General features: G+C 39.6%; 1 protein-coding gene across 1 annotated transcript; it reads left to right on the top strand.

Annotated features, from left to right (window-relative positions):
• Positions 1–853: 853 nt before the first annotated feature.
• On the top strand, positions 854–2,467 carry LOC119512629 (intraflagellar transport protein 56-like). Its single transcript, XM_037807417.1, has one exon. It carries the CDS (start codon positions 1,009–1,011, stop codon positions 1,552–1,554), a length of 546 nt encoding a protein of 181 aa, XP_037663345.1. The 5' UTR covers positions 854–1,008; the 3' UTR covers positions 1,555–2,467.
• The last annotated feature ends 11,754 nt before the right edge of the window (positions 2,468–14,221 follow it).

The following is a 14,221-nucleotide window of genomic DNA, read 5'->3' as shown; positions in this document are numbered from 1 at the left end:
AGGAAAGTTGCAATACTGAAGTCTGGGTGAACCTAGCCTGTACCTACTTCTTTCTTGGAATATATAATCAAGCTGAAGCAGCTGGATTTAAAGCTCCAAAAGGCCAGCTCCAAAACTGCCTGCTCACAAGTTTAACGATGAGAAGAAATTGATGAACTTTCATCAAAATCTTCAGAATATCACAGGAGATCAACTCAGTTTGGCCTCAATACACTATATGCAATCTCACCACCAAGAAGGTATTGATGTATATAAGCAAATACTGCTAGATGATAACAGGTGTGTTAGGGTTCTCTAGGGAAACAGAATCAATGAGAAATATCTATGAATATAAGATTTATAAAAGTGTCTCACACAACTGTGGGTATGCATGAGTCCAAATTCCATAGGGCAGGCAGCAAACTAGCACCTCCAATGAAGATGTTCGATGAATTCCTCAAGAAACAAACTGGCAACTTCGATGAATGTGTTCGATGAACTCCTCAGGAAACAAACTGGCAACTTCGACGAACTCCTCAGGAACTGCTTCACTGGGCAGCCGAAGAAGTGAAGGTCCTCTATCTGTCTCACTTAGAAATCTTCAACTGATTGATTGGATTAAATCCAGCCAACTGCATTCTCTCATTGCGGAAGACACGCCCTTCGTTGAGTCATCAGTCACAGCTACAGCCAAGTGATTGATGATTTAATAAACCAGCCTGTTGGTTTATTAACCAGCCACAAATGTCCTCACAGCAATGGTTAGGCCAGTGCTTGCTTGACCAGACAGCTGGATACCATCACCTGGCCAAGTTGACACATGAACCTAACCATCACAACAGGGAATACCTTGCTCTCAGTGTTTATATGGCTCTCTGTCACTACAAGTTGGATTACTATGATGTGTCCCAAGAAGTTCTGGCTGTTTAACTTCAGCAAACTCCTGATAGTACCACTGCACTCAATCTTAAGCCCTGTAATCATCTTCACCTTTACAATGGCAAAGAAGCTGAGGCAGAACTCAAAAGCATGGACAATGCTTCTTCTTCCTTTGCATTTGCTAAAGAACCCATCAGGCACAATCTGGTTGTTTTCCAAGGAGGTGAAGGGGCTTTGCAGGTTTTGCTTCCACTTGTTGATGTCATTCCTGAAGCTAGGCTAAACTCAGTGATTTACTACCACCGCCAAGATGATGTACAGGAAAGTTATAACTTAATTAAGGATCTGGAACCTACTATGCCTCGGGAGTATATTCTCAAAGGAGTGGTCAGTGCAGCCCTTGGCCAGGAAATGTGTTCAAGGAACCAACTGAAAATTGCCCAGCAGTTCTTCCAGTTGGTGGGAGGATCAGCTAGTGAATTTGATACAATACCAGGGAAACAGTGCATGGCTTCCTTCTTCCTGCTTGAGCAATTTGATGATGCCTTGATTTACCTCAACTCATTTAAGAGTTACTTCTATAATGATGACACCTTTAATTATGCACAAGCTAAAGCAGCAACAGGCAATACCAGTGAGGGTGAAGAGGAGTTCCTCCTGATCCAAAGTGAGAAGATGAAAAATGATTACATTTAAATCAGTTGGTTAGCTCCGTGCTATATCATGAATAAGAAACCAAGGCTAGCCTGGGAACTTTATCTCAAGATGGAAACCTCTAGTGTGTCCTTTAGCCTCTCACAGCTCATTGCTAATGATTGCTACACAATGGGCCAGTTTTACTATTCAGCCAAAGCTTACAATGTTCCTAGAAAGGCTGGATCCCAATCCTGAATATTGGGAAGGCAAGAGGGGTGACTGTTTGGGCATTTTTCATATCTTAACCAGAAGAGAACACAAAGAGACCCTTCAGGAAGTGCTACATTTACTGAGAAGCACCGGTAACACCCAAGTAGTGTACATTATCCAGATCATGAAGAAACGGGACAAAGAAAACAGAGTACCTGTCTAAAAGAACTTCAGAGTTCTAGAGGGAACCAGTCGCCACTCTGAGATAAAATTGGAAATCTTTTTCTACGTTTAATGCAAGACACAGGGCTCTGTTTTACTGACGTCTCTTCAGGCCTCAAGATCAGTGACTGACTTGCTTAGCTCTGGCCTCCTGGCTGAACAAAATGCCACAGTCTATGTTGCAGCCCCTCTATGATCCCACAAGCAATAAGACTTTAGACTTCTCCTGTGCCTTTTTTTCCAAAAATGTTCATAGTAATCTTGTGTAACTTATTTGAAGGAGAATGGCATAACTTCTTTTTTTATATTAGCACTTCATGGCATTTTCTCCTAGCTGCAATAACAAACATCTTTGTGGCTCAAGAGTCACCATTATTCTGTCATCTCATGTTTAGCCATCTCTGTATATTATCCCGTTTTACTGGGGAATTCTGTAAAGGGTTTTTTAATGCATCTCTGAAACCTGGGAGAACAGAGGCTGTAACCAACTATATGATTCTAAGAATGGCAGCGAGATCTTTTATCAAACTGTCCAGGCATTAATAGATAATAGGTTTATGGAATTACTCTTGCAGCAATTTAATTCTTTATGATAATAACATGTTACAATGGAGTAAGATGAGGATTGCAGTTTTCAGAAAGGTGAGTACTATGAAAAAATCTGCATGGTATCTCTAAAGGTACCAAATATACAAATCTCATTAGTCATATCTCCATATGTTTTAGGTTACAAAAAGTTTTCTCATGATATATCTTGCTGAATAAACATCACTTTTGAAAGTAGGGCTACTGAGATTGTCCATATGTATTTGTGACCATTTGTTAATGTAATGACAATAGAACTCAAATTGTGTAGACCCCTTTGAAGTACCTTCTAATGGCTAGATTCTATCCTAAATCATAAGCCAGCCTCTTGTTTCTTAGCTCTCATAACATAAACTCCACTATACAACTGAGTATTACCTGTTTCTACACCAGATTATTTTTTCTATTAGTTCAAAGTACCCAGTGGGATAGGTTTGGAAAGTACAAAGCCATCCCTATCTAACAGAGGATGGATGGGAAAAGAAATGGAAGAGAGTCCATAATTCCTTGAAGCGTTAAGAATAATTCCTATAAATACTGTGTCAGGTGTTCTGCTTATACTCCCAACATCCCACTGTGGGTGAAGAAGTTGTATTGAATGGAGATGGGAACATGGCAGGAGTCAAAACTGCCAAAAAGTGATGAAATCACTGAAGATAGCTTTTACCTTCTGGACAGTTCTTTCATCTGCACTCAGGAATATGGCCAGTTTTTCTATTATTTATCTTAGACCCAGATCTAATCAGTTTAGAGCACAAATCAAAATAAACTGGTCTTACTTCTTAACTGAATTTTAGAAAACAAAACTACATCATTTTTCACATGGCAAAGCCTCTATTTCCTTATTATGTTGTTCCTACTTTTTAAAAAATCACTGGTTCTAGAATGGTGAACTGTGGTGTATGCATACAATAGAATACTGAATGGCTACAAGAAGGAATGAAGCTGTGAGACACACAACTAGGTGAAAGGATCTTGAGTTCAGCTTTTTGAGTGAAGCATGCCAGAAACGAGTGGACAAACATTATAATGTCTCACTAATATGGACTAACTATAATGTGTAAACTCTGAGAACTGAATCTTAAGAGCACATCTTATCAGGGGAAGGCTTATTGTAATGGTCCCTAGATTGTAAGCTCCTACAGCAGTCATATCTATCCCTGAGTTGTAATGGTTATCTTTAAATCCTGAGATGCTGAGCTCCTTGCGTATAACCTGGTTGGTCTCTGGAACTTTGGGTGTCTGTATGACACATGAGACTCGAAGCTAGAACTTGGCAGCTATGAATGTCAGCTGTTGAAAAAGCTGAAAAAATTCAGACTTTAATTAGAGATATGAACAGAGGATCTGGTTAGGACTAAGGCAAATCAGGCCCAGGGTAAAGGACGATACTGGCTGGGTTTTAAAACTACAACTTACATGTGAGACCAAGGGAGAAGATGTTTATCTGGTGCAGGATCTATATTTTCTGTAGCACACTAGATTATTTAACTTGTATGATCAGTTTGTTTGAACACCATAGTGCAGGGAGCAGTGAAGGGGAAGTGGGATTTGGTGAGTTTGTAAGCTGGGGTAAAATCCCGACACATCCCAGAGTGATATGGGCAGCAAGTATAAGTGTATTTGCGGGCCCCCCCAAGGAACTGGGGAGAAACGTGAAAGTGTTGGACTTCCCCACCTGGGCTATTGCTGATTTTCCCACAAACACCGAGGACTGCCAATTTAGTGGGCTGAGCCCTCGATTTGGGGGCTTTCCCCTGTGAGGCTAGTTGCTGCAAGGGAGAGGCTAAGCCCACTTATAATGGTGCCTAGGAGTCCCCCCAGAGAGCCTCTTTGTTGCTTGGATGTGGCCCCCTCTCTCACTAAGCCCACTCGGCAGGTAAACTCACTGCCATCCCCCCTATGTGGAACGTGACTCCCAGGGGTGTGAATCCCCCTGACCATGCAGGAAATGACTCCTGGAGATGAGAATGGACCCAGCACTGTGGGATTGAGAGGATCTTCTTGACCAAAAACGGGAAGAGAGATGAAACAAAATAAGGTTCCATCTTATTTTGGCTGAGAGATTTCAAATGGAGGCAAGAGGTCACCTTTTAGTCTTTAATGTGTTGAAATGGCTAGAGGGAAAAACCTGAAGTGTCAAACTGCAACCCAGTGGCCTTGATTCTTGAAAACGATTGTATAATTGTAGATTGCACAGCGTGACTGTGTGATTGTGAAAACCTTGTGGCTTGCACTCCCTTTATCCAGTGTATGGACAGATGAGTAGAAAAATGGGGACAAAAATTAGATGAAGATAGGGTGGGAGGGAGGGGATGGAAAGATTAAGGTGTTTTTTTTTATTTTATTTTTATTTTGGAGTAAGGAAAAGGTTCAAAAATTGATTCTGGTGATGAATGCACAACTGTATGATGGTGCTGTAAATAACTGATTGTACACTGTGCATGACTCTAGGGTGTGTGAATATATCTCAGTTAAACTGTATTAAAAAAAAGTAAATGAACAATGGGGGTGGAGGGGAATGGGATACTTTGGATGTTCTTTTTTATATTAATTTTTATTTTATTTTTTGGAGTAATGAAAATGTTCAAAGTTTGATTGTGGTGATGAAAGCACAACTATATAACAATACTGTGAACAACTGATTGTATACTTTGAATGATTGTATGTTATGTGATTATATCTCAATAAAATTGCATAAAAAATAACTGGTTCTCAGTATCTAAGGTACATGAAGAGTCATATGTGGAGAGAACCTGCTATAATTTTTAGTATCATTCTTGTAATTTACTTACCTTGCTTAAAATATTAGCAAACACAATAGTGGAAAAGACTGAGATAGCTGTTGGCAATGAAATTTGTCTTCCAGTGAATTATTTTCAAATTTACTATACTTGAAAAGCTTTTTCATTGGTGATAATTTACTTTAAAATGAGTTTTTGTTGAATGTAACACTTTAGGTTCTTCCTGGCATTTTCCTGCCTTTTGGACAAAAACATATTCCAAAAATAGCAATTCTCAGAATTTCAGACTTTTAAAAAAGTTTTTAAAATATAGGATTGAACAAAAAAAAACAAAACACTAGTCTAAAGAGAGGTACCATCCAATTCTGTTGTTTTTGTGGATAGATTTATGAAATGTCTTAAGGGGTCTCAAGATTACAAAGTGGTATCTCACGGCTATTTTTTCTTACATGTGACGATATAAGGGAGAGAGGAAGGTCGAGGCTTAGGAATGTAGTATAATGTGTACAGTTTATAGCATCAATGTACTGCTTATAGTTTGTAGAATACATTACTTGCAAACAGAAAAGTATCTTACAATTATTTTTGTACTTCAAAAGAATTATATTCTATTGTAATATGTTCCAATTAAAGTTTATTATTTGGTTCTTAAAAAAAGCACATTACTGTATGATTCCACTTAAACAAAATACTGAAAATGAAACACTTATTTTAGAGTGACTCAAAGTTGATCAGTAGTTGCTTGGATTGGGGAGATGTATTGATTGGAAAAGATCACAAGGGAACCTTTGGGGTAAAGCCAACTTTCTCTATCTTGATGTAACGGTAGTTACAAGGGAGTATGAAATTGTCAAAATTCATCCAATTATACACCTAAAAAGAGTGCTTTTTATGGAATATAAGTTATACCTACATTTTAAGTTGATTAAAATATAGACATTTTTAAAAGTCACTTCAACTCATACCAGCTTTGTTGGTAACCACAAAACACTGGAAACAACAGTAAATGGATATTCATCAACAAGTAAATGGATAATACATTGTCACATATCCATACAATGGAATACAACTCAGTAATAAAAAGGAATCCACTATTGCTACATTCAGTATTCATTCATACTATTGCAACATGTATAGATCTCAAAATAATTATGCTAAGTGAAAGAAAACAGACGAAAGAGTATATTACTAAATGATTCCATTTATATGGAGCTAATCTATAGTGACAGTGGATCAGTGGTCGCCTGGGTAGGGGGAATTGGGTGGAAAGGAGGAATTACAAACGGGCAAAAAGAAACCTGTGATGGTAGATATCTTCTATCTTGATTACCATGTGGTAATGGTTTCATGGATATATATATATATGTCAAAACTTATCAAATTTAATACTCTAAAAATGTAGTTTACTTTTGTCAATTATACATCAATATCACTGTTTAAAAAACCACAATGATATCACTACATCTACTACATTTGTATTTGAAAAGCTAAAATAAAATTTTAAAATTGACAATACTAAGTGCTGACGAGAATGAGGGCTATTAGAACTCTCTTATATTGTTAATGAAGATATAAAATAGTGCAGCCGCTTTGGAAAAGTTTGTTGATTTCTTATAAAATGAAAAATACACTTTCCATACAGCAACAGTCCCATGCTGTGGTGGCTTGGAGTTATGTACCCCAGAAAAACATGTTCTTAACTTAATCCATTCCTGTGGGTGTGAACCCATTGTAAGTAGGACCTTTTGATGATATTACTTTTAGCTAAGGTGTGGCCCAACTCAGTCTCAGGATGAGTCATAGTCCTATTACTGGAGAATTTATAAAGAAGGTCAGAGCGAAGCCATGGGGAGAAGCAAGAAACTGGAAGTCAAAATAACCCAACGCTGTAAAAGAAGATGCCATCACGTGCGTTGCCATGAGACAGAAGAGCCAAGGACCAAGGCTCCCTGGCAGTCAGCCTCACAGTAACACAGTCTTTAGGGAGAAAGAATCACCTTGTCAATGCGTTGATTTTGCACTTCTAGTTTAAAAACAGCCAATAAATTTTCATTGTTTAAGCCAACCCACTGTATTATATTTGTTTTAACAGCCAGCATGCTAATAGTTTTTGGTACTGAAAAATGGAGTGCTGCCTAAGTTTCATCTTTCAGAAACTTAAATCCACCACAGCATTCCCATACCACACAAGTCCTAAAACCCAGAGGCAATAGCCTCTTTAAGATCAACAATCAGATGCAACCCCCTTTAATATCAACAAGTTGGGGTGCTCACTGCCTAGACACCCCTGAAGATGGAGAAAGAGATTAAGTAAGAGGAAGGGGTAGCAAAAAACAAGACAGCATTTAACAAATGTCTTTGAATACTGAAACTTTATATATATATATATATATATATATATATATATATTTTTTTTTTTTTTTTTTTTGGCTGGGTGTTGAAATGGCTAGGAGGTAAATGACATGGTGGAACTGTAGCCTATAGCATCATCCTTTGGGATTTGCTCTTTAGCTGCTCATTGAATTGTGCCTTGAAGGTCTTCATCTTTCTGTATATACCTTGTATTGCAGAACAGTGAAGGGACTGAGTCTGTGGAACTGTATCCCATAAGAATTTTTGAAACTACCTATATGACTGCTTGTTGAGCTATACCTCGAGAGTTGACACCTTTCTGTATGTATGTTATATTTTACAATAATGGAAAAAGCCGAAGTTGTGGAACTGTGACCCCTGACTTTCTTTGAAATTTGCTCTCTAAAAACTTGTGAAATGGTACTTTGAAAGTTATCACTGTTATGTATATATGTTAAAGTTCACAATTAAAAAAAAAAGAAAAAAATGGAGTGCTGCTATTGCAAATAAGTAAAAATGTGGAAACAGCTTTGGAATTGAGTGATGGGTAAAGGCTGGAAGAATTGTGGGATGCTTGATAGAAAAAGCCTGTATTGCTTTGAAGAGATTTTGGGTAGAAATATGGATGTTAAAGGTATTTCTGATGAAGCTTTAGAAGGAAATGTTGAATGTGTTACTGGAAACTGGAGGAAAGTTGATCATTGTTATAAAGTGGTAGGGAACTTGGCAAAATTGTGTTCTGATGTCAGATTGAAAGTGGAACTTGAAAGCGATGAACCTGCATATTTAGCTGAGATTTCCAAACTAAGTGTAGAAGGTGCAGCCTGGCTTCTCCTTGCATATAGTGAAATGCGCAAAGAAAGGATAAGCTGAGAATTACTCTTAAGCACAAAGGAAGCAGAAATTGATGATCTGGAACATTCTGAGCCTATTCAGACAGTGTGCTTTGAGACTAGGGCCAGAAGTGTCTCTATCAGGGACCTCCCTGAGCGTCCATGAAGTGAGCCCCCAGAGAATGTGGCTCTAAAGGGGTTAACTGAACAGCCCTTTGCTAACAAGTGTTAAGTAAAATACAATGGCCACCTGCTTTGGGCATTGCTGGGAGAGGATCCCTTTCTGAGAAGGGCTTTTCCAGAAGACAAAATCAATGGACCTGCAGGGGTTTTCTGAGAAAATGGAACACGCCCTACAATGTTACTGCTAAGCAACACCCGGTGAAAAAAACTAGTTTCTGTCCAGTAGAGAAAGGAATCAGAATGGACAAGCATCCCATACTAATCCATGTGTATGTACTCCCCACTTTATAAGCACTCCCCTGTGCTGGTTTGGATGTATTATGTCCCCCAAATGACATGTTCTTTAATGAAGTCTTGTGGGGGCAGACGTATTAGTGTTGGTTAGGTTGGAATCTTTGGATTAGGTTGTTTCCATGGAGATGTCACCCACCCAACTGTGGGTAATACCTTTTATTAGATGATTTCCATGGGAGTGTGACCCATTCAGCGTGGGTCTTGATTTTATCATTAGAGTCCTATAAAAGAGCACACAGACAGAAGGACCTCAGAGCAGCTGAGAGTGATATTTTGGAGAGCAGCTCAGAGACACATTTTAGAGAGGGCCACTCAAAGCAGACTTTTGCTGACACTTTGAGGATGCTAGCCCAGTGTTTGCTCCAGAGAAGCTAAGAGAGGACATTTTGAAGAATGCACAGGAGCTGAGATATGAGCTGGAACACAACCCCAGATCAGCAGATCTAGCCACGTGCCTTCCCAGCTAACAGAGGTTTTCTGGACGCCATTGGCCTTCCTTCGGTGAAGGTACCCTACTTTTGACGCCTTTGCTTGGACACTTTTATGGTCTTAGGACTGTAACTTTGTAACCAATAAACCCCCTTTATAAAAGCCAATCCATTTCTGGTATTTTGCCTAATGGTAGCATTAGCAAACCAGAACACACACACACACACCCATGTAAAATGGAAACTTAATGTCAACCAATCAGAACATTTCCTCACTTGCTTCCAGGTTTGCCCTGTATGAGCTGCCCCTTTCCACTCCCTCAGTGGGGATCCCTTCTACTTTCTGAATGGGATGTTGCCCAATTCATGCATTGCTCAATAAAGCTATTAGATCCCAAATTGCATGAAAAGTTTTTCTTGTATTAGAAGAATAGTTGATGACTCATGAATCCAGTCAGCCATTTCAGTGGAAGATTGGAAGTACAGTTATGCAAGAACCTGTGGAATTTCTGTTAACTGATGGTTTGAAACCCCTGAAACTGCACACAAAGCCAACAAGATTTTTTGCAAAATTTGTATAAACAGAAGGAATGCCTGAAAAGGACAGAAAAGAGATGAATTAAAGGGAAAATGACTTCAAGTGGAGAACCATGGAAGCAAAGGTCTGGACCAAAAAAAAATTCTGGCTAAGAGAGCAGGCCCATTCATGTGTGTGAAGAGTGGTCCACCCCGGTGCTTGGAGGGTTGGGCCTCCTGCCCCATTGTTCAGGGAGAGTGCCACCTCCCCAGTGTTTGGAGACAGGACATGTGCCCTGGCATTTGTAGAGAATCTGGCCACCATTCTGATGCTAGAGGAGGGTAGGGCACAGACACCCTACCTACAGTTCTTCTACAGCCTATCAAATGATAAATGCAGCCAAAGAGTAAAATAAACCTATTTCAGACATGCAAGGTTTTTGGAAAATTTCAATCCCATTAATTTTCCTTGGGAAGCTACAGGAAATACTCTACCGAACAGGGAAGTAAACCAAGAAGAGGGAATCTAGGAGACCCAGGAAACAGCAGGGGGCCTAAGAAATGAACAGGTGAAGGTGAAGAGAAACCCCAGGGTGGGGACCATGTTCCAGGCCAAGAGAACCAACCAACCCACAATGCAAGAGGTCAAAAGGTTGAGATTCAAATAAAAAAGGATTTGATGTGTTTTAAATTCCACATTAGGAGGACTTTTATAGTGCTGTTGAAGACCTGAGGGATGAATTAGTGATAGGTACATAGGAAAAGAGGCAAATAAAAGAAGGAAAAATGAGTAAAATTAAAAGCTGTATAAAAAACATAATCATGGTACACTATGGCTCAGCAGTGAATATTTGCCTAGTAAATAACATGAACTTAGAATACTGATTTTTTTAAATTCATTTTCACAGAGATATATTGACATACCATGCCGTCATACAAAACAAAGCGTACATTCAGCTGTCAACAGCACCACCACACAGTTGTGCATTCATCACCAAAATCAGCCCTCAACACCTTCATTACCACACACACAAAAATAACAAGAACAAAAATTAAAGTGAAAAAGACCAACCAAAGCAAAAAAGAACACTGGGTGCCCCTTTCCCTTTTTTCCTCCCCCACTCCTCTACTCATTCACCAACAAACTAGACAAAGGGGAGTGTGGTCCACATGGCCCCCCCAACCACACTGCCACAAGCCACACCTCCACACAATCGTCCTCAAGACCAATGGGCTCTGGGCTGCAGCCCGACAGCCCCAGGCATTCACTGCTAGCTACTCGAACTCACCAGAACCCAAAAAGGGCCGTCTACGTTACACGCAAGAGTGCCCACCAAAGTGACCCCTCAGCTCCCTTCGGAATCTCTCTGCCACAGCAGCTCATTTCATTTCCTTTCTCATCCCCCTTTTGGTCAAGATGTTCTCCATCCCACAATGCCGGGTCTAGATTCCTCCCCGAGAGTCATATTCCACGCCACCAGGGAGATTCAATCCCCTGGGTGTCAGATCCCATGTAGGGGAGAGGGCAGTGATTCCACCTGCCAAGTTGGCCCGCCTAGAGAGAGAGGGCCACATCTGAGCAACAAAGAGGCATTCGGGAGAGGCTCTTAGGCACAATTATAGGGAGGCCTAGTCTCTCCTTTGCAGCAACAGCCTCCCAAGCGCAAGTCCTGCGGCAGAGGGCCCAGTCCACCAAACTGCCAGTCCCCCATGTCTGCAAGCACATCAGCAACCATTGAGGTGGGGAAGCCCAACACCCCTACATTCTCCACCAGCTCCTCAAGGGGGCTCCGCACACTTTTTTTCTTAATTAACTCTTTTTTTTAAATCAACTATATAAAAAATTTGAATAAAACATACAATAAAAAAAACATTTCAAACAAACCACAACAAGGGAGTAAGAAAAAGTCAACCAACCCAAGAAACTACTTTACTTCCAACGTTTCCACTCCACCCCAAGAAAACAACCCAATATAGCAACATTTCTGTGAACTTGCTCCTACCATACCCATCAGAAATCAACAAACCACAGTCATTCCTGGGCATTCCCAGAATGCCAAATCTACCCACAATAGCTTATTTCTTCCTATTGGGCTATCATTCCCCATTCCTTAACTGCTCTCTATCGCTAGTTCCCCTACATTCTACATTATGAACCATTTGTTTTACATTTTTCAATGTTCACATTAGTGGTAGCATATAATATTTCTCTTTTTGTGCCTGGCTTATTTCGCTCAGCATTATGTCTTCAAGGTTCATCCATGCTGTCATATGTTTCACGACATCACTCCTTCTTACGGCCGTGTAGTATTCCATCATGTGTATATACCACATTTTATTTATCCACTCATCTGTTGAAGGACATTTGGGTTGTTTCCATCTCTTGGCAATTGTGAACAACGCTGCTATGAACATTGGCGTGCAAATATCTGTTCGTATCACTGCTTTCAGATCTTCCAGGTATATACCGCGAAGTGCAATCGCTGGATCGAAGGGTAACTCTGTATCTAGTTTTCTAAGGAAGTGCGAGACTGACTTCCAGAGTGGCTGAACCATTATACAGTCCCACCAACAATGAATAAGAGTTCCAATTTCTCCACATCCTCTCCAGCATTTGTAGTTTCCTGTTTGTTTAATGGCAGCCATTCTAATTGGTGTGAGATGGTATCTCATTGTGGTCTTAATTAGCATCTCTCTAATAGCTACTGAACCTTAATATTTTTTCATGTGCTTCTTGGCCATTTGTATTTCCTCTTCAGAGAACTGTCTTTTCATATCTTTTGCCCATTTTATAATTGGGCTGTCTGTACTACTGTCGTTGAGTTGTAGGATTTCTTGATATATGCAAGATATCAGTCTTTTGCCAGATACATGGTTTCCAAAAGTTTTTCCCATTGAGTTGGCTGCCTCTTCACCTTTTTGACAAATTCCTTTGAGGTACAGAAACTTCTAAGCTTGAGGAGTTCCCATGTATCTTATTTTTTCTTTTGTTGCTTGTGCTTTGGGTGTAAAGTCTAGGAAGTGTCCGCCTAATGCAACGTCTTGAAGATGTTTCCCTACATTATCTTCGAGGAGTTTTATGGTACTTTTATATTGAGATCTTTGATCCACTTTGAGTTAATTTTTGTGTAGGGTGTGAGGTAGGGGTCCTCTTTCATTCTTTTGGATATGGATACCCAACTCTCCCAGCACCATTTGTTGAAAAGACTGTTATGTTCCAGTTCAGTGGCTGTGGGGGCCTTATCAAAGATCAGTTGTCCGTAGATCTGGGGGTCTATCTCCGAATTCTCAATTTGATTCCATTGATCAATATGTCTATCTTTGTGCCAGTACCATGATGTTTTAACAACTGTGGCTTTATAATAAGCTTCAAAGCCAGGGAGTCTAAGTCCTCCCACTTCGTTTTTCTTTTTTAGAGTGTTTTTAGCAATTCGAGGTATCTTCCCTTTCCAAATAAATTTGATAACTAGCTTTTCCAAGTCTGCAAAGTAGGTTGTTGGAATTTTGATTGGGATTGCATTAAATCTGTAGATGAGTTTGGGTAGAATTGACATCTTAATGACATTTAGCCTTCCTATCCATGAACATGGAATATTTTTCCATCTTTTAAGGTCCTCTTCTATTTCTTTTAGTAGAGTTATGTAGTTTTCTTTGTATAGGTCTTTTACATCTCTGGTTAAGTTAATTCCTAGGTATTTGATTTTTTTAGTTGCTATTGAAAATGGTATCTTTTTCCTGAGTGTCTCTTCAATTTCTTCATTTCTAGCATATAGAAACGTTACTGACTTAGGTGCATAATCTTGTATCCCGCTACTTTGCTAAATGTGTTTATTACCTCTAGTAGCTGTATCATCGGTTTCTCGGGGTTTTCCAGATAGAAGATCATATCATCTGCAAACAATGACAGTTTTACTTCTTCCTTTCCAATTTGGATACCTTTTATTTCTTTGTCTTGCTGGATTGCCCTGGCTAGCACTTCCAGCACAATGTTGAATAACAGTGGTCACAGCGGGCATCCTTGTCTTGCTCCTGATCTTAGAGGGAAGGCTTTCAGTCTCTCGCCATTGAGTACTGTGCTGGCTGTGGGTTTTTCATGTATCATCTTTATCATATTGAGGAAGTTTCCTTCAATTCCTACGTTTCGAAGTGTTTTCCTCAAAAAGGGATGTTGGATTTTGTCAAATGCTTTTTCAGCATCTATTGAGATGATCATTTGATTTTTCTCTTTTGATTTGTTAATGTGTTGTAATACATTGATTGATTTTCTTATGTTGAACCATCCTTGCATGCCTGGAATGAACCCCACTTGGTCATGGGGTATGATTTTTTTAATGTGTCTTTGGATTCGATTTGCAAGTAT

The sequence above is a fragment of the Choloepus didactylus genome, chromosome 17, assembly GCF_015220235.1.
Source record: "Choloepus didactylus isolate mChoDid1 chromosome 17, mChoDid1.pri, whole genome shotgun sequence".
Lineage (NCBI taxonomy): Eukaryota > Metazoa > Chordata > Mammalia > Pilosa > Megalonychidae > Choloepus > Choloepus didactylus.
This window is presented reverse-complemented; position numbering and strand designations above follow the sequence as displayed.

Coding starts and splice junctions, on each gene's coding strand:
- LOC119512629 (XM_037807417.1), top strand. CDS start 1,009: ATGGACAATGCTTCTTCTTCCTTTGCATTTGCTAAAGAACCCATCAGG.